General features: G+C 40.3%; 1 protein-coding gene across 6 annotated transcripts in view; it reads left to right on the top strand.

Moving 5' to 3' along the window:
- The first annotated feature begins 3,757 nt into the window (after positions 1–3,757).
- Mamo (zinc finger protein 628-like) overlaps positions 3,758–27,475 on the top strand; it is a 62,947-nt gene continuing 39,229 nt past the window's right edge. The window contains exons 1-4 of one of the 6 annotated variants that reach the window (XM_071783405.1): positions 3,758–4,035; positions 8,602–8,650; positions 21,914–22,997; positions 23,774–23,866. In XM_071783405.1, coding sequence (XP_071639506.1) covers positions 21,939–22,997; positions 23,774–23,866 — 1,152 coding nt within the window. In that variant the 5' untranslated portion in view covers positions 3,758–4,035; positions 8,602–8,650; positions 21,914–21,938. Of the gene's footprint in view, positions 4,036–6,301; positions 8,651–21,913; positions 22,998–23,773; positions 23,867–27,475 lie in introns of those variants that run through there. The other 5 variants (XM_071783413.1, XM_071783397.1, XM_071783384.1 and 2 more) reach the window with 5 other exon arrangements.

Here is a 27,475-nt window from a genome sequence, read left to right as displayed (position 1 = left end):
CTTCTCAGTTTTATCGTCACAGTGGTCTCGATATCAATTCAGAACATTATAAATAGATTACCCGGATATTTTTAAGTTTATTAAGGCATGCGATCGATGCGAGTCACTGCGAATTATACGCAGTCGCTACGCGAACGAATATTTTTTCTTTGCAATGCAAAGATTTTCGTTTTATCTCTATAGAGAAATTAAAATATTGTGAATGCATATAGAATTGTCTACAGCTATTTAATGCGAAAAAATACACTGCAAAATGCTCTTGAGGTATCTTTTTGTTCGCAATTTTTGTGGTATAGTCAATGTTCAAACATATAATGCAATTAGTGAGTTATCGCGAGAGAGTCGGATTATAAAATTATATAAATCTTTATTTTATATTTTTCTCTCGCTATATATATCTCATGTACCTTAAATCCGTATCAGTAGTTCGCTTAATAACGCAATCTCGCAGCAACGAATATTTCTTTGCAAGAGACGGGACACACGCGTAAATACAACGTGCCGCGTAAACGGAGCGATATGTAACGTTTTTATGAAAACGACGAGATAAGAAATTTCCGCGTTGCGAAAAGACTAAAATCGCGACCGTGAAAGGCAAAACAGCAAAATTTGGCTCGGGAGCCGCAGGGCATTTTGCAAGCGCGCGTTTGGATTTGTATTCACTCCGCGCATATTTAGCTACTAATGCGGTTGCGGTATATGTTTCCACGTTTCTCTCATATTTCCGTGATATTCAAAGAAAACTTAGAATTAACTGCACATTTAGTCATTTAAATCACAATATTTATGACCCAATGCATAACTGTTTTAATCTCCTATCTAATTTATTTATTTTTTCCTTTAATACGTGTAATAATACAATGTAGCTATCACTTTGTTACAATTGCTATATTTTCACACCTGTATTTCTATACAGAGGCAAGGATTGCAATTGCGTTGCGTTAAAGGCTTAAATAAATTCCTGAACAAACGCGAGATAAGAATGCGAGTCTAGATCGTGATCTAACGATTACGTTCTGCAATCGTCGCTGTAGCGAAGAGATCCGACTGATGCGTCGCTATCTTGGGGTTACCTAACAACACGCGCGAGGATGCACTTTCGGGCGACGTCACGAGCGTCCGATACGCTGGTCGGTCGGCGCTAGCACAGTCGTGCAAAGTAAAAATAAAACGGCAGGCTAGAGAGAGAGAGGGAGAGGGGGGAGGAGGGGGAGGGGGCAATTCTGTTCACGCAACACGCGCTCCATGCGTTACCTAAGAACGCATAGACGCGCAATTCAGCGTAACCGCACGGTTATGAAAAAAAAGGATGCAAAAAAACAATGGACGCATGGTCGCGCCGGATCGATGCATACTACACACAACGACGTCGGACGCAGACTATAATCGCGTTTGACACGCAGGACCACAGGTGTCCAAAAGCAAGTGCAACCACACTAGCTGGCCCCCTCGTCTCTTTATTTCTTTTCTCAATCCTTAAGTGAAAAAAAATCGGTCTTTCTCAAAGGGATCAAAAGTATACAGTTTGATTAACAATTAATTTTTTGCTGATAATTTTAATTGCCTTCTTACTTCTCTTACGTGAGTTGCGAGGTATAATCAAGTCGCATTTGCGTGCTAATATATAAATATTTTTTACTGGAAAACATAGTCAACTATGTCCTAGGTTTTAAAACTCACTCGATGATTGAAAGATTTGTTTAATAATAAGACTTTATCGCTTAGCATACTTTGTACTTTTTTTTCTCAATTTGTTGGCGATGTTGCGGAATAGTACATGGCAATTATTGAAAATAGAAAACGATTAATCAAAGCATTAACCGTTTCAGTGTGATATTATTAATTATAAGTTGCACGTAAGACGGAAAATATCGGCGTACTGCGTCGCTTTGGTTTTTCTCGTTAAAACCTTAGTCTGCTCGTTCCTGTATCTATGCGTCGATTGTAAATCATCGATTTGCTAATAATTTATGAGTAACGATCGCTCGATAAAGACCACGGAGCCACTTTTCTTCGTAAGCATGCCCGCCAGCAATATATGTTACATGTTTCGACGTGCACAGTGTGCTCTTTTCAATAGGTATCTTAATCAATAAAAATTTTTTAAAATTTTACAAGATCTACAAGAATATTTATTATTGTTGTCAAAATTGCGCAAATTACTTGAATTTGCAAGGTAGCGTTATTTGAAGTATCTTATTAAAATAAATTGATATTTGCGTTCGTGTTATCTTTATAGAAAAAGGTAAATAAAATAAATGTACAAACGTATATAGGTTTTTGCTGGCTATTTTTGGGTCCAATTGTCTGCACATGTTTGGACTAACGCGAGATGATGCTTCACTAAATGTAGGTTGAAAAACACGCATTGCCTATTACATGCTTCTCTCTCTCTCTCTCTCTCTCTCTTTTTCTCTCTGGTGGATGCAGACGAGCTGCAAGCACAATTCGCGTTACCCAAGGATCTATATAAAAGCGGAGTGCATCGCTGTGAAACTCAGCGATAGACGAATACATGTGCATGTATTACTCTAAGGAGTTTAGTAGAACCTAAAGTATACATGCACACAATATACTGTGAGAATAAGACATACAGAAGAAAAAATGCGATATAATGTTGATAAGATTTAACAAAATACAAAAGATAATTAGGGTGTAAAATGTGATCCAGAAGTAAAACAAACGAGAAGTTTTATATCTATTAAGCAGCATACGTATACGTGTAGAATATAAATCTGTAGTATATTTGTTAAACATCGATAATTAAGAAACAAAATATTATATTAATATAGAGTTTTATAGAGGAAACAAATTAACTTATATAATATATAAAAAAAACTTGTTTATTATTTTATCAATGAGATAGTTACATATAAAATTATATCTATAAAAGTAAAATTTATTAAATGATAACGAAACAGAAGTGTAATATGCGCATGTGTCAATATCATAAAAATATCAATTTTGTCGAAATTGTCAGTTGTGCGATATTTTGTGCTTTTTCTTTTTCACTTTTAAACAGTAGTACACGTAAACTATAAGGACAATTACAACTTGTTGCAAAAGTCCGCTGCAGAGAAGTTAAAGAACACAATTTATTATCCCAAATGTCACTCTCAATTACGATTGGAGTATCACGCCGTGCTTTCAAAATATAAGATTTATATATAAGTATAAATGTGTAAGTATTTCATCGCGTCTATTTCATAGAGAGTCTGACATTTCATCGTGAGATTTTTTTATCGACATCAAACTCGCGAAGGAGTCGATCCGTCATCGTCAGACAGACGAAGGTACAGCTATGTTTCATACTTGTGTGATCCACGTCGAAAATAATAATTAACTTCCGCGCGCTGCTGCGTAAGACGTCAGTGCGTGCCATACTTTTACACGTCCTCTCTTCACCCTTCTTTCACGGTGCTCCGTTCCCCCTCCCTCTTTCTTTCTCTCTCAGCCACCGACGTTTTTTTGGTCCAACGACGGCCTGTGCCGCTCTACGAATCGCGGGATCCGCGAGGGAAACGTGCGCGACGCCGCTGCCGTTGCGTATGTGTGATATCGGTGTGCGTACGTGCGTATCCGTGTTCGCGCGTCCTCCTACGTTCCGCCGCGAGGGTGTGTGCGTGAGCGCGAGCGCGCACGCGCGCGTCGCGGCGGCTTTGTGTGGGAGAGCGCGCGCGTGCGTGTGTACGCGGCAGTGCGCGCGTGAGCGTTTCACACCTGACTGCAACGTGAGTCATACGAGCGACTATCTGAACGTCGAAAGACGATCGCGACCGCGCGGAAAAGCGCGAGTGACGCCGAAATTCCTGTCGGCGAACGCACGGATTTATTGCGCGGCGCTCACGGCGCTCAGCCGCGCAGAATCGATTTATTTTGTCGGCACGGTCTGCGCGGCGAACACGGTAGGTTAGTTGACCGCGGGGCCGAGCGAGCGCTGAGCTGACAGTAGGCCGGCGACGTCACAGTGGGCCGGTTCGAGCCTTCCTTCGTTCGATTCAGGCAGGCTCCTCTATTCGTTTTACATGTAGCAAGGTAAATATTTTAACGCGGTGTTTTACGATTTCACGAAAGAACGTGGCCCAGTGCGCGGATAATTATATTCATCGTCGTTAACGTCGTCGTCGTCGTCGTCGTCGTCATCGTCGTCGTCGCCGTCATCATTGTCGTCGTCATCGTCGTCGCCGTCGTGCCGTCGTCACGGGGGCGGACGATAACCGTTTTAACATCCTGACGATTTTTGTGACGCGTACGATTTCGTCGTGATCAAACGTCAAATGGACCAAGAGAGAAAAACGGAAAGAAAATATATGTATTTACTCCGAAGAGGGTGGGAGCAACATTTTCATCTTTCGTCCTACGTCATCCGTCGACGTCCACGTTACACTTGCCCGTGTTCGTTAACCACCCACTGACGTTGTCACTAACCTTCTATCGCATTTTGACCTCTATCACCGCTGCCTGTCACGAGTCTCTGACGAGATCGTGACAAATGTCGGAAAAGACAGAGAAACTGAGAGAAAGAGGAAATCACCGAGCGAAGGGATTCACGGAGAGAACGAGAGCACAATCGCGATCTCGCGTCACGCGAACACCACGTCGTGAGGCGCGTGCTAAGTTTCGCGCTAGGCGGACCACTCTCGGATTTTCAGATCGGATGATATTTCGATTCGCGACTCGTGCTCGATGTTGATTCGTCCGATCGGTTGATCCGCGTGCGTTGTTTCGCGTTTCGGCGGAGCTGTCACGACGAGTGAAGTGACGAAGGACCTCTCTCTTTCTCTCTCTCTCTGTCTTCCTCGCGTCTGTACGGAGCGCGCGTAGTCGCACCGACAGTGGAGACACACGTGAAAACACGCGCTCTGACAGCTCGCGCTCTACGACGCGGCGCGTGCACGTCACGTTCGTGAGCGGTCCGTGCGCGCGTTTCTGACAGCCGCCGATTATAAATCGGCGCGGCGACCTTGCGCGGCCCCGAAAACTCTTGGCAGCCGCTTTCGAATCTCGTGGCCGATCTCCGTGCATTCGTTAAGCCGTGACGTGCACGCGCGTTCGAAATAGTTCGGCTTCCTCCGCGCGGAAAAACCTGGCCAGAAATCGGGGGAGAGAAAGAGAGGCAGAGAGAGAAAGAGAAAGAGAAAGAGTGAAAAAAGCGATCTCGCGACGTACGCTTTTGGCACGGTGGCCCTCGCGCGTGCCGCGACACACGTGACAGTGAACAGTGCAACGCGTACCGCGCGAACGACGCGTTTGGAACCGCGAGAGGAGACGAGCGCGACTCGCGTCGTTTCCCTCGCGGCTTCCGTCGTCCGTGATGCATCTCGAGTCGTCGACACTCGTCTTGAAATGTATCGCGGAGAGGGAGTGAGGCCGGGAGAAGGAAATCAGCTGCGTTTATTAGCATTCAGCTGTACGATAGCTCCGAGCGCGAGTTCGCGACGAAAGGAAAAGAAATGAGGAGATGAATGAAGTTTAAGGAGAACGTCACGAGAAAAGGTGCGACAAAAAATTGCGCGCCCGCGTGAATATACGGGCGCGTGTTGTTAAGAAGGAGGCAAGTTGCGAGAGTGCGTGTCCCGCGAGCCGCAAATACGGGCGGACGAAAATACCTCACGTGCGTCGAGAAATTGATGGGGAAAAAGAGGGAGAGGGAGGGAAATACGTAGGGGGAGAGGTAAGAGGGAGGTTGTTTTTGGAACACGATGATCGGTGAGGAGCGTCATCGAGTGAGCGAGTAAAAGTAAAGCATGACGGTCCTGAGGAAATCTAGAGCGATCGAACGGCCCGCTCCGACGAGAGTAGCGTCGAGGAGGCCTTAACTATTCGAGCATCGAGACGTATTCTCTAGCAGATTTCACTTCAGCAGCGGCAGAAACGGCAGTCATAGTGACGTAGTTCCGAGGTGGGCTCATTCTGACGAATTCGTGCTAAATTGATCGAAGATATAACCACTTGGATAACGTTATGCAAATATGAGTTAATCCGTGATATCAGTCTTTTCCCTTTTATCATTGTTGAATATTTTTCACGAGCACCCCTGTTAAAACATTTAATCTGAAGATGTCTCTTGTTAATATCACGAAAATAACGACATCTTTGTCATAAAGATTAATCCACAAAGTTTGGAAAAAATGAATTATATACGATAGCTGGCTCGATAATGTAAAATTTTTAATTGAATTTATAAAAAATTGAAACTTTTGTGATAGAGGAAGGGTTCCACTCATTTTTGCATGGCACAGTTAAAGAAAAAGAGAAGTAAAAAACTTTAAATGAATGTCAGTACGAAAGAAATTCTTTTGTAAGAAACATTTCTTCTCTACACTTTTTATAGATTCGTCTTACTCGACGTGTGTCGTATGTGTATAGATTTTCTGTTTGTTATTTGAGTTTCTTGACTGACAATGATCCAATAATAGATTCTAAGCACGCAGTGCGCGCGCGCGCGCTTCGGTGTGAAAATTTTTTCCATACCAATATGCGCTTGCCCTTGACAGCTTTCTCACCCTGCTTTACTGTTTTAATTAGTCGAATTCGCGGCAAAGGGACATGAAACAGTCATTGTTTTATCGCACACGTTGACATAAAGTACAAGTGATAATGGTGGCACGCGCTCTGGGATCAAATTCCGACTGGTTTCAATGAACTTCATCGTCCGAAGCTTTGATTAGAATCAATTTCCGTTTCAAACTAATTCCATTAACCCTGACATTTCGAACAGATTCGTTAGAATGATTTTCTATGTTGAATACATGTCTATTATACTCCTAGAATGTGAATTATGACGCGCGTCATTATAGCGGATGAACTGTAAATTATAATCCGAAAAATTCTTCGGCAGAAGTAAATATCTGATTATATTACATCATAGATTTTGTAATTGATCTGTCACAATCGATATAATCATGTAAGAGAAATTGAAAACTGAAGTCATCAGAATTATTGATATTTAATAAAATAAATCTTTGGTTGCATTCCGATATTTACTGTCAGCAACTGTCAGTACTGAAAATCTATAGTATACGTGACGTATAATAGAAAAATGTAGATTTTCAGTACTGATAGTGAATATCGGAATGCAGCCAATATCTATTTCGCTGTGTTCTTCAACACAATTATAGAGAGTATAATCAAACATGTGTAATCAAAATACTTTTTAAATAACTGTGTGATATGCCTATATTTTATCTGATGAAAAATTTTATCTCATCTCATCTCTTACTAAATCATTGTTTTTTTTTATCCCAAACATTTTCTCGCATATTAAATCTGAAATATCTTCCTGTCTTTAGAGTGCAACGCCTCGTAGATTATTCCCCACTTCTCTTATTCTTACGTTTCATTATGCCGCGATTCTAACGCTTGTGCGACGACGATAATAGCGTTTCCGCGATCGACTTGCCTTGACAGAGACAGACCGCGTGACGTATCGCTCGCGGCTCGAGGACGAGAATACCGAAGACGACGCTCCGTCCTCGTTCCTCGGTTCGGCCCTCGCGCCGCGCAGTCTGTCTTCGTCAGGGAACTGCATCCGATGTTCGGAGTCCGCGTGTTGTCACGTTGCACGGACGTCACAGACGTCGGATTTTACAGAGAACCTCAATAACGAACCCTTGCGATATCGTACTTCGAATGCGGTAAACACTAAAGCCTTACGTTCATTGCGATACTGCGAGAATACGAATTATTACCATAAGTCTCATCTCAGATTTGCATTATCGTTTATTGTTTCGTAAAATTTGACGTGACTCTAACGTTTGTTTTATAGCGCAGAAATGCGCTACGCAAAAAAATCAACCACAATAGTGAATAGTTACTCCGCGACTGTTAGTTATTAAAATTGAACGAAAGAGAAAGAAATACAAATATAAGTAACATGTTAATCCGAAAGCTTTTTAAATAAATGAATTCTGTAAAAGCAGTGATATATTTGTCGCGTATTGCAGGCGCGGTTCTTTCGGCAGTTACGGCCCTGCGCTCTAAGCAGCATAGACATTTGACGTTTCGCGAAGGTCGCGTGTTCCAGCTCTCCCTCTCTGATTCGCTTTTTCTCACTTTGTCTCAGTACACACACGTTCTCTCTCTTTCTCTCCCTAGCTCCCTCTCTATCCGCGTCTCGCCCCCATCTTTTTCTACTCCATTCTCCGTCTGCCTCCCGCCCAACGTGTACGCATATGTACGTACGTACGTACGTACCTTCCGACATTTAACGATCGTTACGCGTTCAATTGTTCACCGTCGCCGTCACCGCCGGAGAGGCCGCGCGCGACTTTCCGACGAGCCGAGCCACTCGTTCCGCGACGATATTTTCCGCGGCGCGTTATCGGCGTACGTGACATTGAGGATCGCCCGAGAGAGAATTGCAACACGGCGTGTTAGCCGCCGCCGCTATCGTAGATACCGCGACGTCGCGATGCGCCGCGCCGCACCGCGCCGCGGCGTCGATCAGCTGGCGTCGCTTCGTCTCTTTCCCTCCACACGACGCCGGCAGCATGCACCGCTCCCCCCCTTGTGCTCCGTCGTACGCGTACATACAACCGAATGCTAATGGGCCGTGCAGACGCGCGTTAGACATTTGTTTGACGCGTAGATTGTGCGTAGGATGTCTGGAAAACCCGTCGAAAAACCTGCGCCTAAGAAGCAGACGAATGTAAGTTGAAAAACTCATGTTCTCAGAATGAATCTGCGAAGAAGCGTAATTACGGATGCGTATTTGATGAATTAAATGAACGGTGATGCAATGGTGCGCGATTAATACATTAGATAAATTCAGTCAAATTAAAATCTGTACACGAAGTAACGTGTATATTTATTTGTGATGTATACTTTGAAGTAGTTTTTATCTTACGAATACAAATTATTTACCTAAGGTTTTTATTATAGTGATCTTTATGTTATTGCATTATTATCAGATAATCATATCTGCCAAATAAAATTTACTTTGTTTTTCTAAGAGACTTATTGCTTTTTTGATTATAACACATATACATGTCAAAACTCAAAACCAACAGAATTAAATTTACTTTAGTCTGCTTCTCAGGTACCAAAACATTTTAGCGATAGATTCTTTGGAAATTTAGAGTCGGTTATTTTTAATCTTTGTGTAACTGTTCTATAATCATTGCGCTGTCAAAGTATTTTCAGAATATATTAAGTCTTTTTATATTTAGTCTCTTTACTTTCGAATATAAAAATGACCCATTTAGCATGTAGGTGATGAATAATCAAAAACACCACATAAAGATAATCGAAAAGATAATTTTCTTGATTAATTTTACTGATTAGAGATGATCGTAAAGATGATTTTTATGTCTGATTTTATTCATTTTGAGTTATTTATATCTGCTTCCATTGTTTCCCTTAAAAAAAAATATATATAATATATATATGTCGTTGTTTTAATTTTTATATTTGACTTTGTAATAAAATATCTTTTTACTGTTATGCATCGTCTATACATGTTTTGAAAATGAGTTATAATGCGGTTATCATGCAACTAAAAGGAAGCTATTTTATATATAATTAAATAGTAAATATCCTTTTTCGATCTTGTCGCCAAGCACGAAATTTAAAAAGTCGCCCAACTCATGCACCATAACAGTGTAAAAACAATCATCTGACTATGGCGAAAGAGAGAGAGAGAGAGACCGCGGTATTTTGTACATTTTCTGCACTGATTAACGCATCCTCGCGCCGCGGGGTCATTAACACTGATAAATCAAAAGAAAGCGACGCGTCCAAGACTCCTGCTCCATCGAAGCATTGATCGAACCATTTTTTTATAATGTCACGGTAAAATAAATGCGTAGAATAGAATATATACATCGAAAGATGCGTCCCCCCGACAGACAGTCCTGTCAGCATTTAGTAATTAACTCGATCAATACTTCGCGATCGTCGAGAAATTGAAGTAAAATAATGCTACGACAATTATTTTAATATAAATATCGTATGACATGCATTTTTTCAATTATTTTCCTTTCACTTTGTTTTTCAGTCCGTGAAGCTTAGCTTGTTAATTTATATATTTCAAATCTTTAATTTTTACTAATTTAATATCACATACATATGTCGTTCTCTTTGATTACCGCGAGCAGGGTGCGTGTCGCTACGTTGTGACGCAAGCTCTTAGCTTTTGAGGAAAGAAAGGATTAGTATCAATATCGAATGAATAACAGTATTGATATCCTGTTGAGTTTAAACATCAACAGTCAGCCTTCGTGATCTAATTGTCACACACTCGAGAGGAAAACTGCATGCGTGTGTATTTCCACGCAAAACCTATGCGTGTATTTTCACGCACGTATGTCAATATGGGTTATCGATTCATAATCACGACAGATAAGAACTACCGCGAGAGAGCCTACTCGTTCGAAATGTTACGTTGTCAAGCGATAGACTTTCGTTTGCAAACGTTTGCGCGAACTGAAGAAAAGTTAACGTTTCTTTATCGATATAATATTTCCTTCGTTTGAAAGATTCGGAGTTAGAACGAACTTAGGTTTATAGCTTACAGCGTTTTAATCCATCAATTGTTGTACTTATAAATTTTACATATAATTTTCACATTTAATATTTTTAATTTTTGAGAGCATGTATATACAATTTTTTGTGAGATAGATATACGTATAATTTTCAACAATGTAATATATGTATACAAGAAAACAGTTATTTAAGATTCTTTCTCAAAAACATGATTATTATTAAGCATTTCTCTACAAAAAGTTAAAATGGATTTAACAGATATCAAAAATCGCTCTTACCTTGATTTGTTTATTTATTGATATATAGCAAAAAGTAAATAGTTACGGATGGTAACATGGCGCTACTCTCTATGCCAGGACAAACCTCCACGTCCCTATGTATACGTATGACAAAAAATAAAAATTGCGCAACAGCTATCTATCCCGTTGTCATCGGGCCGGACGACTTAAATCGGTTTCCACTGGTTCACGATCTTTTGATTGGCGGCATTCTACAGAGTGATTTTCGATAGGCACCGTCGATGGGCGGTTTTGCCTACAATCCCCGGCATATATACCTGTACAGTCTGTGCACGTATATACATATCGTGATCATTTTTAAAACGTGACAGAGACAGACGGGCGAGGCTCTCGGGCGACGAGATAGAGACGTAATGATTGCAATATTCCGCCAGTAATTGCTCCAGTCGGCCGCACCGTTGAAATATCATTCGCGCCCGCGAGTCGTAGATTTGTTTTTCCCCCCCGTTTCTATCTCCGCGCCGCGCGCCGCGCCGCGCCGCGCCGCGCGCGTGTCGCATCGTCCGCCGCCATGCCGTACGCCGCGTCCGCGTCGGCCGAAATGTCATTCTCTCGCGGGGGGATTCGTTTTCTCTCTTTCCCCCAGCTCCCAATCTCTATCCGATGGCGATTGTACCTACCTGCCTATCCTACCTCGCACCACTGCTATCCCCGATCGCGAACCGCGTGCTGTTGTCGATGCCATTCATCGCGGTTCGAAATCGATACGTGCCATTAAATGCTGGCAATGCATTTAAAACGAACGATCGGGGGAGGGGGGGCCGAGCGGGGGATACGCACGCGATTAGATTCGCGAAACTGATCCTCGTTAATGCCACGTTATAATTCGCAAATCGACTTCCGCTTCGCTATATAAATGCGAAGATCGGAAATGGTCAGAAGTCAAGTATGCTGACATCTGAGATATTTATGGCCTAAGTACCACCGACGTTGTCACTTAACTTTATCCGTAACTTGTAGTATATTCTTTACCGTAATAATTCTCTACTGTGCTACACCAACGATACAAGGTATCGACACTTACGTGTCTGGCCTCGATATCGAAACTAACGACACGGCGCTTCGTAACTTCTATAAAAAGTATACGTAATATCATTATTTAAATATCCGCGCGTTCGCATTTCTTATGACATACTCTGAATTCTGACATAAATATCTTTAAATATCATTTGTCGATATTTCATGACAGTACTTTGTCTCGTCGTAGTGCAATTGTTCTTTTTACTTGACAAGCGACCGATAAGAGCGAGCCAGCATCGCCGCCACCGTTCACGAGCGTGTCGCGCGCGTGAAAGGAAGCACTCGGCAAAAAGCTCACCACGGGGTATTAGTCATTGGTAACCGACCAGAGCTTTTTCGCCGCGCGCCGTGCCGTGCGATTCCCGCAGTCGTGACCGTCGCTCCGGCTGATTTATGGCGAGCCATCGTTATTTTCGCCTAGGCTAGCCAAGCTAGACTAACCCGGCCTCGCGCTTCTTCTGGATGTCCCTTTCCTCCGGCGCTCTTTCTTTCGCCTTTCAGGTTCTTTCTCCCGCGATCTTTCACACTCTCGCTCCTTCCCTCCTTTCATCATCTTTCCCCTCTTTCTCTCTGTCTTTCTCCCTCTGTCCATTTCTTCTCCCCCCCCCTCTCTCTCTCTCTCTCTCTCCAGTTGGACTTCCTACCTGTTCAGCTCGCGTTTAAACGTGGGTGGGAGAGAGGCCGGTCGTTACCATCGGTTAACGACGGCTAGGTGCTACTACCAGACATCTCTTATCCCCCGTCGGAACCTCGTAACCGAGTGAAGTTGCGCGAAAAATACCCGGCCGAACCGGAATACCTCCGCGTCGCCGGAAGTCCGGCCGTTACGCGTCAATTTCGCCGAGTAATTGACTCGAACATCCAGATAATATTACTATCCTTGACCGATCGTACAGCTGCCGATCATTCACTAGCTGCTGCAGCCTTAAATTCATTGACTCTTTCTGAGAGATCAGCGAGTCTACAAATCTCTTTGTTCACAACTTCTGTTCAACAAGTACTCACCCAGATTCCTAAATGCACGGATCTTCCCATTATAGTTTTCTCGGATCTGTTGATCTTTAAATGCACGGAATCTCAGATGCGTGGATTCTCAAATGCAATTTCATAAGCTACAAATCTATATATCTATATAGATTCTGAGATCTCTAAAATCTACGAATCTAGAATAACTTCTAGACTATAGATTAAATTCATGGAATTTTCAAATTTCAGACGAACGTTTACTAAAATCGATCGCCCGCATTCGTCGCGTTATAAAAATGTTGTATAAACAAAATTTTCAGCGCTTGCTGTCAACCGTGCAGGTCGGCTGCGGCATAATAGCAATATAATTCTCTCTTCATTATATTATATTGCCTATGTTGAACGATTCGATTATTCCTCGCCATTAATTTAACAAAATTTGCGTTACACCGCGGAGAAACAAAGCGTAAATTATTACCGCGATCAAAATTACCGCGCCGTCATTGCGGTCTGGCTCGTTACGAGCGAACGATTTGCTCATTCTAAAATTCATCATTTAATTATAATGCGTTACAACCGCTGTCACTCCAACGATAATCCCGGTTCGCCGCATCGACTCCTGGATTTCGCGTCGATTGCGCCGATTCGTATCGATCCGCGTCAACCGACTCATGAATTTCGAGACACATGGTATATAGGGTGTCCCAGACAACTGAACTTCTTTCAATCACAAATTCTATCGAAGATTCAAGTCGCTTTTTCCGCAGCGAAAACTAGAACAAATTTATTTGCCACAGATTTTTATCTTCAACATTAAATATCTCAACAATTCTAAACTCAAATTATATTTTTACTATATTATTTTATTAAAGCCATTTAAAAGAAAACGAAAAAGATTATTTATTTATATTTTTTGAACTCAGTTTATTAGAATCTACCTTTAACTTTCAATTTTCAGTAACTTGTGAAATGTTAAGGAAACTGATGTTTTTGTATAATATATCATTCAGTATTCGTGATTGAAAGGATATTCGGTAGTTGCGAGGGGCATCCCGTACATCTCTCTATTATTCTCATGTCTCTCTTCGCCTCGTTTTCCCTCTCAAATGGATACACCGATGTTCTTTTTCTCAGACGGCAGTCGATAAACTGTTTGGAATGTCGTCGAAGTTGTAACGAAGCGCCATAAAGTTACGACTACGTCTCCGGCGCGAAACTCCTACGAACTTTCAAATACCTCTGTCCAGGTAAAAGTTTAAGGAGCTTTCGCAGTGTGCGCAAGCGTTTCCTACGGCGATAAAAACCAAATAATGCGTGTTCTCTCTTTAAAAATTTGTGGTTTGATATTTTCTCAGTAAAAATATTTTAGGAAAGGCTATTTTATATAGATATTTCGTATACATTTTTTTGTAAAAAATTTGCTTAAAAAGAAAGGAGAATGTAAATAAATAAAATTAGATTTTTCAATTAAAGTCAAATAGTTTTTACTGTAATAAAAATTTAATTCTCGATTTTATTACATTGAATTTATTTTACGGTTTGTAAAAGATATTATTAACTCCTTAAAGCTAACTTTTACTTTTTAATCTGTTAATATTATTATTATTTACATTATTGTTTTTAACCTAGTATATCTTGTCTCCAGTATAGATTATCTTTTCTTTGTGATTAATTATTTGCCTGTATTATATAAATTCCATAATTTGGTGGGTAACATTGAAAACATAGATAAAAGATAATAAATTAGATGAATTATTATTTGAGAATAAGCAATTCTCCTTCTAGTAACACACACATCTTGCTATATAACCAATTAATAATTCCGCCAAAAAGTGGTTTAATATATTTCATACGCCGTATATGCTTGCATTTTTTATTTTACGATATATCTTTTGTCGACATATAGAAAAGAAAAATATTTTTCACGTAATTTTTAATCGGCGAGACATCTTTTCGAATACTCATTCCACTTCAAGCAAATAACGAAAGTAACCTTAATTACATGCCGTTTCGAAATTTAACGATTAGCAATTACTTTGTTCGCGATTACTGCCACCCATACGAGCTGGAGGAGTGTATATTCTCCTATTTAGCAGTCCTGCGCCTTCGTTATCTCCGTAGCTTCGGCCACGATATATCGTCATTAGCCGTCACGCACCGTCTCGCAATACGCACACGCCCGCTAATTAACGCAGACCTTACATTTCTTCCAAATAAATTTGCCCACAGCTTCTAATTAACACGAACGTTCGGCCGAAACGAAATATCCCTCTCTGAAGCGAAACTACCCCATCCCGAAATTTACTATCCCCCTCGGAGGCTCTAAATTATTCTAGAATGTGACAATTCTTGCGGAGCAATCCCCGTTGTTCCACGGCCGTTCGATATAAGTACACTTAAGTGCGCGTAAAAGCCGACCTGAGGAAACAGGATGTCGGGAAATATGGTATTGGATCCGGTATAATGATCGCGGTACCTCCCACGTATAGTCGCTTTATTTTATAATAATCGATTATAAATAACAAGGTGTCATTTCCGTAATGTCAACATTTCTTTAATATCGCTTAAAATGCCAGAGATATAAATACGCGTTGGTACATTACCCTACGAAAAAAAGTTGCTATTAAAGTATGGCTTTGTAAAACCTTTCTCAAGTTTTCCCACAAGCGTTATCGATTTGTGCAGTTCCATTTTGAACAAAGAATATCGCTGCGTTCGTGAAATGCGCCAATCACTTTATTGCGTATATCGACGAGTGACAGCGGATTGCGTTTCAAATGACACTGCTATAGATAGAAAATTGTCTTATCAAGTTCTTTAATATGGCGTGCATAATATATAATCGTAACTGTTTTTCTTCGACGTAAAATTCGCGAGAAGATTGTCGGTATTTCCCAAGACTACTCTCCAGCGGCAGTTAATCGCGATAACCCGTTTTTGCTCGTAATAATCGAATTGTACGAGTTAATTACTTTTGTTTCAAGAAATCGATATGGGAGCGTAAGAAAATGAGGAGTATAAAGAGGAGGAAATGATTATATTAAAGCAGGTTATTCTCAGTTTATTTCTGTGAACAGGACAATTTTTTATAGAATAATATTTTTAAAAACGTAAAATATGTACTAAAACAAAAAATCGCTACAAATATATACAGTAATTCTGTTAACGAAAAGAAACGGAAAATGCACGAGGTTTTGAGCATTTACATTTCTCGAAAGAAATCCTTATCTTTAACAGATTTTTTCGTTACATATAAACAGGAGTTTAAGTTGCTTCCTAGTTAGGTGTGCCACCGATACTAAAATACACTATATTGTACAATTTGTAAAAACGCACGCGTCGTTGCATATCGCTGAAAGGAGTACCGTCGGTATTGTACTCCGTAATGATTTCGCAGAATGAAAAAAAAAAAGAAAAGAAGAAAAAAGAAAAAATAATTCTCTCACGCTTCCCAGCGCGATGCGCGCGTGTTTCACCCGTCGTCCGTGCATTCGTGCTGTTTGCGGAAAATCTGCGCGTGTCGATCGTGACGCGCATCTGCGAGTCGCGCGTGCGTGCGGCCGCAGCGATACGGAACGCGTGATTTCGTAAGACGCACTTGACGCAAACCAGGGACGGACCTGAAATATTTTCAACTATGCACCCAACGACGATTACGTTTCCGATGGTATCAATTTGATCGTAATATCGTTCCGCTTCATGAGACCGATACTTCGATTTTCTAGGAGAAATGGATGCACACAATGCTTCGTGTTTAGTATTTCGTAGTTATCTAAATTGCGCCAAAGAGGCATAATTGTGTATATTTTTAAATTTTTCCTTGGATCGGTCGATAATATAAATTGCATAAATATGCAAAAATTTTGATATTTTAAAAATATTCTATAAAATTATTAAATGTTTAACATTGAATACTTTGATAATTGTATTGCGAAAGCATAATATTTTATAGTAGTTTTATAGCAGTTTTATAGAAAGAGTTCACTTAAGATTACTGTTAAAAGTAAGATTTGTTTTATAAATGTTCGTCGTGTATCACTGAAACCTCATAATCAAAACGCGAAATCTCGTATCTATTATAGATATCTTGTGTTAGGAAACATTTTTATTATTTTTTTTTTATGTGGAATATTATCGGATGCATCGAATGTGTGTATTACCGAACACACGCAACGAACAGATTATTGCGAAACTTTGCGAAACATGTCAGGCGATGGAAGAAAATTCGCAAAGCGAGTCGCATTCGTTTCTCTCATTCGGAGGGTTAAGCCGACCGACCGATATCACGACGTTCGCCAGCGTTATCCGTCCCACGCTCTCGCGCACACACGTACTTGCGAACGCGTATCAATTAACACGCGCCACGACGAATCGTGCGTACAACGTGCGCAATCGCGGACAGCGGGTCGGCTATGTATACGCACGTATGAACACGCGCGCGCGTCACCCACGCGCTTGCACACACGCGCGCGTTAACGCATGGCCGCGAATTTTTGCCGCACCGCCGCCGGTAGCATCGGCTAATTTTACCACGCGGATCGCGCATGCAAGAGGAACGCTGTAATCTTGCAATTTATGCGGCGAAAATGGACCTCCCATCGGCTCGATCAATTTCTCCTATCGCGATTTCACGATTTCTTCCAGACGTTCGGGAAGACCTTCCGTAAAGATATTGTATATAAAAATTACAAGATGGATTATTCATAATTTTTTAAATTTAGGACTGTGTTAGTTTAGAATTATATTATAATTGAAAATGTAAAGTGGAGGAAATATATAGTAGAAAATATACAATTTTTGTTTTTTTTAAATACAATTCTGAAATAAACTTTTTTATACAGAAGATATACTAATAATTATAGAAAATAACTGTATTAATATTTTTATATACAAATCTAATTTAAACCTGGCATTTTAAAACGACATTTTGATTGTAAACAAGAAATTATGAGACAAGGTAGCCAACAAAGAAATATATCTTACTTAGATATCTTGCCAAGTTTAAGATTGAGACAAATCATTTATGTCATAGTATGACAATCACATTTAAATTATTATTAGGTACTTTTTAAAATTACAAGTCTGATTAAATTTGACAGTCTGCACACAGTATAAAAATTATCATTTGATAAATTATTTTTGTAATTAGTACTAAATATATAATTATTTTCTAACTTTGCAAAATATTTTTGATACTTTTGTGCATTTGATTTCTATATTTGTTAAAAGATTAGACTAGCCTATCTTTTCGTTAGATCAGAGTGTAAAATTTAATTTTATGCGTCGAGACAATGCGATAAGACCCGTATAATTCTACTGTCATTCGCTATTTCAAAGACAAATTTACATCAGACACAAAGAAAAATGCGAGCGATCATTCTCGATGCTCTCGCGTCGTGAACTGCATGTGCATATTGTTCGTAAACGGATTGACCCAAAGAAAACCTCTGAAATGACATAAATAACGGCGGCGTGTGGGCCGTATCGACTTACGTAACAATACGCGCCGCCGTGCGCCGCGGTTATCGCGAACCTCCGTAGAAAAATTATGCAGGAAAATTAAGTACACGCAGCATAGAAAGGAAACAATCACGCCTGTAGTACAATCGTTGTTAAAAACCTGGAAATCTGGGAACCGGAGAAAGTCTCGGGAAATGTTCTAAGTCTATGTAATAATTTAAATAGGATATCGGTCGTATGGTTATCAATCAATTTTTTCACTGTCAAGGAATTTACAGATAGAAAAATATCATGTACGAATGACTTGTGTGACATTTTGTGTATCTCTGTATAGCTTATCTAAAACTCTCTTTCTATAAAACAGAAAATAATCTTTAATAACTTAATTTTAAATGATCTAATATGAATATATTTCTTTTTAATCATAAAAATTTACGTTTATATACTAGTCTTTAAAGAAACGTCAATTCGGAAAAAGTAGTGAAATATCTAGATTCTCTAACAGTAACAAAAATTTCAGTAGTCGTTCGATATAAACATCGACATCGGCGACGAAATGGTTGCCATTGGCAGGGCGCCGACCGCCTGAGAGATAAACATCGTCAGATATCTTCATATCGATTTCGATTTTATATTGATAATATATACGATTATAAATACAGGCTATCAGACGAGAAGGAGTCTTTGGTGACAAGCAATCAGATTGTTGCGTATAGAAGATAAACAGTAAAACATTTTATTATATATCGAGAAAATTTTTTAACAATAATGGACGAGATTTTTTCGAGGACTCTAACAATAAGTGATTACAAGTATGAAGATTCGAAAACAGATTATCTCTCAACATTGAAGTATCGCATAATGAAATCAAGAGAATGAAGTAGAATAATAATAAAAATTATGATGACACTAAACAGCGGAGAAGTATGCGTAACAATTTAAATAAGAGTAAACATTTGATTGGACTTGAACGTACTTAGGATTGTGCGCCACTATACGGTTGCACTCCATTCACTGCACGAGCGTCCATAGATATGTACATCCACTTTGGGTTCTTAACTTTCGCTATTAAGCGATTTCGCTGAAACTAGTACTTGTGAATAAAGTTTGTAAAGCGCGGCGAGGGAGAACCCGCTGCGGTGTTTATTGCGCGGAAAAAGAGCGGGAAGCCGCAGCGGCGTTTCGTGGCGTGCGCGTTCACATCTTCACTGGATTAAATCAGGCGATTTCTGTATTTGCGAAAGATAAACCACCGGGAAGCGCGCGCGAATGATGCAAGATTTGTCACCTTCCTCTTTTTTTTTATATACTTAATACGGCAATGTATTCCGCGATCGATGCGCAACGTGTTTTATGCTCGGCGTTTACATGCTCGAGAACAGCTATATCGGATGTAATCACGTAACGCGTAATTATTACAGGAAAAAGTGCGCTAGCTGCAGGCTTAGGATCGGTAAAAAAATTATTTAACATTGTTTCTTTTGTTTTTGCATGTTTTTTTTAATTTTTAGGTATGAATATAGATGGATCCTCATGATCTTGATAATAATACTTTATTAAACAGGAATTGCGAATAATATTCCCATACGTGTAGCATTATTATTATTTGCATTACTATAAATTATATAAATTGTCATTACATGTGTTATATGTGCATTCTATATTCCGGTATATTTACATTAAATTATTATTACAGATTTGTATTATAAATAGTAATTATGGAGTTTGCAATTTATAAACATCGAGGATGTTATTTCAAACTCGTCGTAAATAAATTCATTTCACGGGGATATGATATGAAATATGAGTTGAAAGCGTTAAGCTTGTAAACATATCAATCGATACTTCACGACAAGATTGTCGTTACATCTTTAATGAAAATTACTTGATGCAAGTTGGCAAATAAAGTTTACCGCTTAACGGGCCTCTAGCGCTTCCGGCGAAAAAAAAAAAGTTTCGAAGGTTCCGGTAACAACCGACGTTATAGCCGTAAAACGATGAAATCAATGCGTAACGACCGTATCGACGCTATATTTAGCTGGCGAGAGTACAGGTAATTCCTATAACCGTCCCGGTGCATTGACAGGTGCAATTTATCTGAAGCCTGAATGCGCACTGTGCGCGAACCTCTGTTTTAAAACGCTTGAAAACTGATTATTCGCGCTTCGACATCGCTTCCCTCCAATTCGCGATACAGTAACTTCGCACAGACTGCAGCGTAATTGGCCGAACGATATAAAGCGGCGTCAAAGTATAAAGGAGATATCCGCTTGATCTCCCAGTTGTCGATTTTCCACCGTTCAGAGAGCTCAGTCTTTATATAATAAATAGATCAGTATAATTTTTCCTTTTAACTAAATATCAAATAATTCTATAAAGGGAGAATTTAATTTTTGGAATTTGTACGGCTACTAAACGTTTCATTACTTGAAATTTTATAATTGAATAATTTGTATAAACCTTTTTATTTTTAATTATTTATAACACTTAAACTAAGCTCTGTCTCGATAAGATTTCAATGAAGAAGTTTGGAGCTTAGGATTTTCTTGAAATAATCGGAGACAGAGTTTCGGAGCACCGTATATATGATGGAGGTTCTGTCATGCACCGCCGTAATATCGCGGGAGCCAAACGAATCACGCGAGTATCGTACAGCGGGTACATACACGCCATCGCGCATATATCCGCGGATATATCACGCGAATGCACGTTTACGCGAATAACGCTTCGGCATAATTATGTGTGTGCGTGTCGCTCGCCGGGTTGCGCATATGTCGCGACACGTGCGTGTGCGCCGTTTCACGCATTAGGCAGCAGCAATAAATAAAGTCGAACGCGGGAGAAGGAATAATAAAAGATAAGCCCGTATCGGTCAGCTGATATCGGTCGTGCATCTCCGGATGTGTTTGGACGCACCGACGACGGGTGTGCTTATGCATTCGCAAGAGTGTGTTGGTGTGATGCGACGGTGCGTCGATATGTTGCAAAACAGAAACGCTCTTTGAATTATACACCGCGATTACGCGTCAAAAGAATCGCATTACTCACGTCGCTCGCACGCACCTTTCATCGGGTCGTTAAAATGTGAAATGTTTCGCGTGACGATTATTCCTTGCGGAAAATCGAAATGATTTTTCCTCGACAAAAAGTGATCGAGACATGAATATTTTTTTGTTGTAATCAAGAAGATGTTTAACTTGGGAGTGTTAGAAAATTGAATTTAGAATTTTTTATAGGTAATAAAACTTTTTACGAGTTTTCTTAAATAAATTTCAAGGCCGGTTCTACAATCAGTCGTATGTCGGAGTCGGATGTCGAAACGCAGCTGATGGTCCAACGAGAAAAATTCGTTTTTGAAAAAGAAATTCTCTTATTGGACCATCGACTGCGTTCCGACATTCAACATACGACTGATTGTAGAACCGGCCTAATAAGAAAAACTTGAATCCCGTAATTACCAAACTATTTAGCTTCAATAAAATTTAAAAACTACGAAAAGATATAACATCCAGTTTTGACAGAGATGAAATTACCTCTTTATTAATATTTTCCTATGCGGAATATCTCGCTCTGTCGTGTCAACTAGCCGAAGAAGTCGCGATATCTGGGCCACGTGACGCGGTACATTGTTAGGGAACGCTAGTGGCTACGAGTACCGGAAGGTACAAATCTTTCTTATATAGCAGGGTTGCGGGGTGCAGTTCAGACATGGGAAGTGAGCATTACTGCCTGAGGTGGAACAATCATCAGAGCAACTTGCTGGGTGTGTTCAGTCAACTGCTGGAGTCGGAGTCGCTGGTGGACGTGACACTGGCGTGCACGGAGGGACCGTCGATACGCGCACACAAGGTAGTCCTCTCCGCGTGCTCCAGCTACTTCCAGGCCCTGTTCCTCGACCATCCGAACCGTCACCCCATCGTTATCCTAAAGGACGTACGTTTCGCCGAGCTACGTACCCTCGTCGACTTCATGTACAAGGGCGAGGTAAACGTCGAGTACTGCCAGTTATCGGCCCTCCTCAAGACAGCGGAGAGCCTCAAGGTTAAGGGTCTAGCGGACATGACGAACATCAACGCGGCGGTAGCATCCAGGGAAGAACAGCAACAACAGCAGCAGCAACAGCAGCAGCAGCAGCAACAACAACAACACACAAGCACCTCCGATACATCACGAGAGCATCATCGAGAACGAGAACGAGAACGGGAACGAGAACGAGACCGAGAACGAGACCGAGACCGAGAACGAGAACGAGAACGAGAACGTGAACGAGAACGAGAACGAGAACGAGATCGGGAGAGTATAAAAGAGACGAGCGGCAAGGAGAGGGAACGGGAATCGAACGTCACCACAGGAGTGTCGGCCAGTGTTAAGGAATGCGAGCAGCAACAGCAACAACAGCAGCAACAGCAGCAATCCAGCAGCATTGTACAGAACACCCCCAGCGAAACTGTGGATGCGGTGGACATGACGGATTGTCCACCGTCGCCCGCGGGGCCTGGTAGTCCGTGCCCGGGACCGTTGGCCCTCGACCGACCCAGGAGGGACTCCGAGGATGCGGCCAGCCTCGAAGAGACGAGGGCCGGCTCTCTCAGCCCGATTTCGGTGCACAGCGGACCATCCGACATGAGCCTCAGTAACAACACCGGCGGCGGCGCGCCTGGTGGCGTGCTACCGTTAAACCTGCCGCAGAGCCGGCTTCCGTCCCCGCACAGTACCGAGCCCCTCGCCGGCCCCTCGGGCTTACCCCCGGTCCAGCAAGTTCCGCTAGTAAGTAACAATGAGATTAATCTTTGAGGGGAAATTCCATCCTGATCCGAGCAAGTAGGATCCAGTGAACTTAGAAACAATCTTAGCTGACGTAATATTTATCTTCGATATCGAGCAGGAAGAGGAATGATATGAATTGAGCTTAAAAAGTTTAGGGTAATCAAACAGATCTTTCATGTATGTACATTTAATGATTATACATATATTAATTTAAATATTACATATTCATGTAAGAACTTTGATATATTTGCAGATCTGTGTTGAATCTTGCTTGCCCAGATACATTAGAAAATAAGTTGTTTAAGTATCTTGTAACTTCGAGTATCGATAAAATGTCAATCGGTTATATTACGTCGATATTCAATATAATTGAGCTTAAAATTTAAATCGACCAAAAAATCTATTAAACCATTAAAATTTGCGTTGGGGATTGTGAAAAATGTTTTAAAAAATATTGATGTGAATTGTGAATTCGATAAGCGTAGGGATTTTCTTCTGTATTTAGCTTGTTTACAATCAAATAATGTTATTACGGAAGCTTTTGTACTTGAATCAATTTATTCGTTTGCCAATTTTATTTTGCGATAGCGAGATATGTGCATTCAATGTTCTTGAAACATTGATGACGAACGTTGCAATTATTATGCAGAAAGGAAACCGACAATAATTTCGATGCTATCTGTCGATAGCGCCGTATGACAACCGTGATCTCGATATCACTCGTTTATTGTATATTTATTACCTGGATATAAACCGGATGCACTTTTCCATTGCAGTCCCTGAAAAAAGAAATGGACTGGGAAAGATCGACCGAGGAGCGTAGCGCGAGCAGCGAGATATCCGCAGACTACAGACTTCCGCCAGATCCGGTAAGTCTCCCTCTTTCCGGCGAGCCATATATATTATACATATATATATTTCCAATTTATTATTGACTACTTTTTATTCTCGTATCCTCTCTTTGCTCTGCATTTCTATATACATATATATATATATACATATACTATATATTGATAAACGTCTCGCTCGTTCGCAATCGTCGGCAGGAGCTGCGCGTTGCGGATGAGACGACTATCTATTGCGCCAAAGTCCCTTCAAGTTGCAACTGTAATTATGCGTTGCAATGCATTGTGCTACATCATTATTATGACCGAATCACGGCGGATCATTCGTGACGTGCTACCCGGTATGACGACAGACGCGACTATCAAGTATCCAAGTATCGTCGATGCATTATAAACGTACTTTGCTTCACCCAGAAGTCCGACGGTGATCGCATACGCACGTACACGCGCGCGCGTACGCAACGCGTGTATGTGTATGTGCGTCGAATTCACTTTGCATGTGGGTCTCTTGCATGTGCCCAAGTGCTTTGCTGTTTGCTGCTCTCCCTGCTAATTTGATAGGATTATCGCGTTATCAACGCGAAATTGCCGTTACTCTGCGGTGTTTCGCGTGAGAACCATGATCAATGATTCTCACAGAAAGCAGGATTCTCGTTCGTTCTTGCGCTTTACTCGTAACGATTTTTACCTGCCGACAGTAAGCTTATAGTAACCCACTTCTTATGATCGAGTTCTTTCAATGTTTCCGATAAGAGATGCTTTCTAAGATTTTCTCTGTATCAGTCGACGCGCTTGTCGACGTATTTTCTCTGTTGATGTCAAAGCGTCATTTTAAAAATATCCTTCATGTAACTTTTTTCGGTAAATTATATGACTTTTAGCTGCAATTAGATTCGCGTGATATATAATGTAAATATTGTAATGGTGAACGAAGAAAAGAGAGAAGGATAGTGAGTTCAAAACTATTGCAGCAAAGATTTTGACATGATAAGATTTTACAAAGAGGGAGTGTAAATGTCAGACTTGTAACAAATTATTTGTTGAATAGCTTTTATAAAAAATTGAAGACACTAAGTTACCGGAATATTTATTATGTAAATACAACGCATATATTCATATAGATGCGAGGACGATTCCTTATGTACATTATTTCCTAATTATCAATATTGCTTAAAAGGATTTCCTTCTCTGAGACTCTTATTTGCGATACTTAAACTCTCTTTATATCGAGTTTTCATTCATGTGTCATATTCATTTAAGAATATCATTGAGACGTAATAACTAATAAATATGATGAAACGAGATTATGCATGCCCATCTATCGTGGCGAATATATTGTCTTCTTTTCCGAACTAATCTATTGTCCGTCACACCCTTCGTCTTCTCTCTGCTTTCCGATACACAGATGCATACACGTATTCTCTATCTTTCTCTCTGTCTTTCGTCTCTCCTCGGAAGTCGGAAGTCCAGTTTCTCGTCTTTATCTACTTTATTCATTTGTCCCGGTTTCTAAATGTGACTACAGAGACGTGAACTTTATTGGGCCAAAGCGAATTATACCCGATTTACCTTCTTAAGTAGGACAATTTTCTAAAGTGACGCTCGAAACAGGCGTAAAACGCATTGAAGCAAGGAAGGGCTAGGTTATATGAAGAATTTCTACTTAATTAAAGAATACGAAACTTTCATCTTCAGTTTCACGACTCTGTATCTTCCACTACCTCACAACCCTCTTCTACCCCTTCAGCATTCTTCTGCTTGCTACGCGTGCAGCTCGCGCCAAGAGTGTACCACTCAATCGTAAAAGCTCGGCCCCTTCCGTCTGTGAATTCCATCCCCACGTGCTTTGAGGGGACCGAAAAAGTGCGCTCAAAGTCTGTCGTGAGAGAGAAAGAGAGAGAGAGAGTGAGAGAGAGAGAGAAAGAGAAAGAGCGAGAGAGAGAGAGAGACGAAAAAATTGATAAGCGAAAGAGACTACGAAAAGCCAAACGAATCCTCTCCCGTCCTGCCAGCCTGTCTTGCTAGCTCACTGTCAAGAAGTTGACCTTCGTTTTTGGCCATGATTGTTTTTTTACTACATTTATATATATATACATAAATATATATACATATATATACACATACGTTATGTATACATCGCATATCGTTTGTACACTGTGGTATAAATATTTATATATATTTACATATATATTTTTCGCACAATATGTATATATATATATATATGTACATATATATATATACACATATATTGGCAGATTGTTGACATATTCATTATACCATTTGTTACTTTGTAATATCTGTATTTCAATTTGTCGTTTTGGTTGAGTGCAATGCCTTTTGCTACGGCGAATAAATTTTGCGGCGCGGCACATACGCTGCGAGTACGATAAAAGGGAGGAGGGACGAGAGGGGCGGGTTGAGAACGAGGCTGTGGGGGTTGTCATGAGCCCGTATACATATATATCTGTTGCTATATTATATCTACGTATATATATTTATCCATTTATATATATGCAAGATGTCTCCCTCGAAACTATCGCCGCTCGTTTTGTTTATCGATTTCTTGACCAATAGAATCAATCTTTTCTTAAAGTTAATTTTATATCACGTCTCACATTTAGTAAGCTTAGTATATCTATAGTGTTAAATATCTCTGTAAGTTAGCCTCACAGTAAAATTCTAGCAAAGTTCATTTAAAATTAATTAGTAAATCATCTCTCGCTACTTATTTTCTGAAACTTACTTTATTTCAAAATTCTTCGTTCTTATTTACAATACAATTACACGAATAATTAATATGACTCATCTGTTTATGATTATTATTTCTATTTCTATTTTCGAATTGGTCAAAAAATGCATATGTAGAAGGAATGGCGATAGCTCGAGGACACCCTGTATACATATATATATTTATACATCGTAACACACTCGAATAGTTTGTCATACATGTGCCTGGGGTGCGCGGCGCGCCAAACAAAAATGAGCGTCAACTTCTTGTGAATACCGTCTTGTGTGCTACCGAGAAGCATTAGTTTCTCGCCACGCCGGAGACACTTTCTCCTCCGAATGAATGGAATTTATGAATTAGACACTGAAGGAAAGAAAGAAAGTTAGAGAGAGAGAGAGAGAGAGAGAGAGAGAGAGAGAGAGAGAGAGAGAGAGAGAGAGAGAGAGAGAGAGAGAGAGAGAGAGAGAGAGAGAGAGAGAAAAAGAGAGAGAGAGCGAGAGAGCGAGAGAGGACCTCTTTAGTCGCAACACGTGCTTATAGTAGTGTCAAGAGAACGAGCTTGCCTGTACTTTCTTTATTTCTTTTTTTTTATACCGAAAACTTAGATGCATTAGAAAGAATTAGTCGTCAAAGGGAGAGAGAAACCGAAAAAAGGGAGCACGATACGAAGGATATCTTTTTTTTCTTGTCCGTTCAAGGTAGCCGTGGCGTTTGTCCGTTTCTGAAACAAACGCGTGCAGTGTGTATTTATATATATATATATTACATATATATATTTATATATATATATTACATATATATATTTATATATATATATATATGTACATACATAATCTACATAATAGACATATATACATATATGTAATATATGTGTGCATCTGTGTATCCTGCAGATCAAGTAGTAG

The sequence above is a fragment of the Temnothorax longispinosus genome, chromosome 1 (assembly GCF_030848805.1).
Source record: "Temnothorax longispinosus isolate EJ_2023e chromosome 1, Tlon_JGU_v1, whole genome shotgun sequence".
Lineage (NCBI taxonomy): Eukaryota > Metazoa > Arthropoda > Insecta > Hymenoptera > Formicidae > Temnothorax > Temnothorax longispinosus.
Note: the sequence above shows the minus strand (reverse complement) of the source record. Positions and strands in the feature narration are given on the sequence as shown.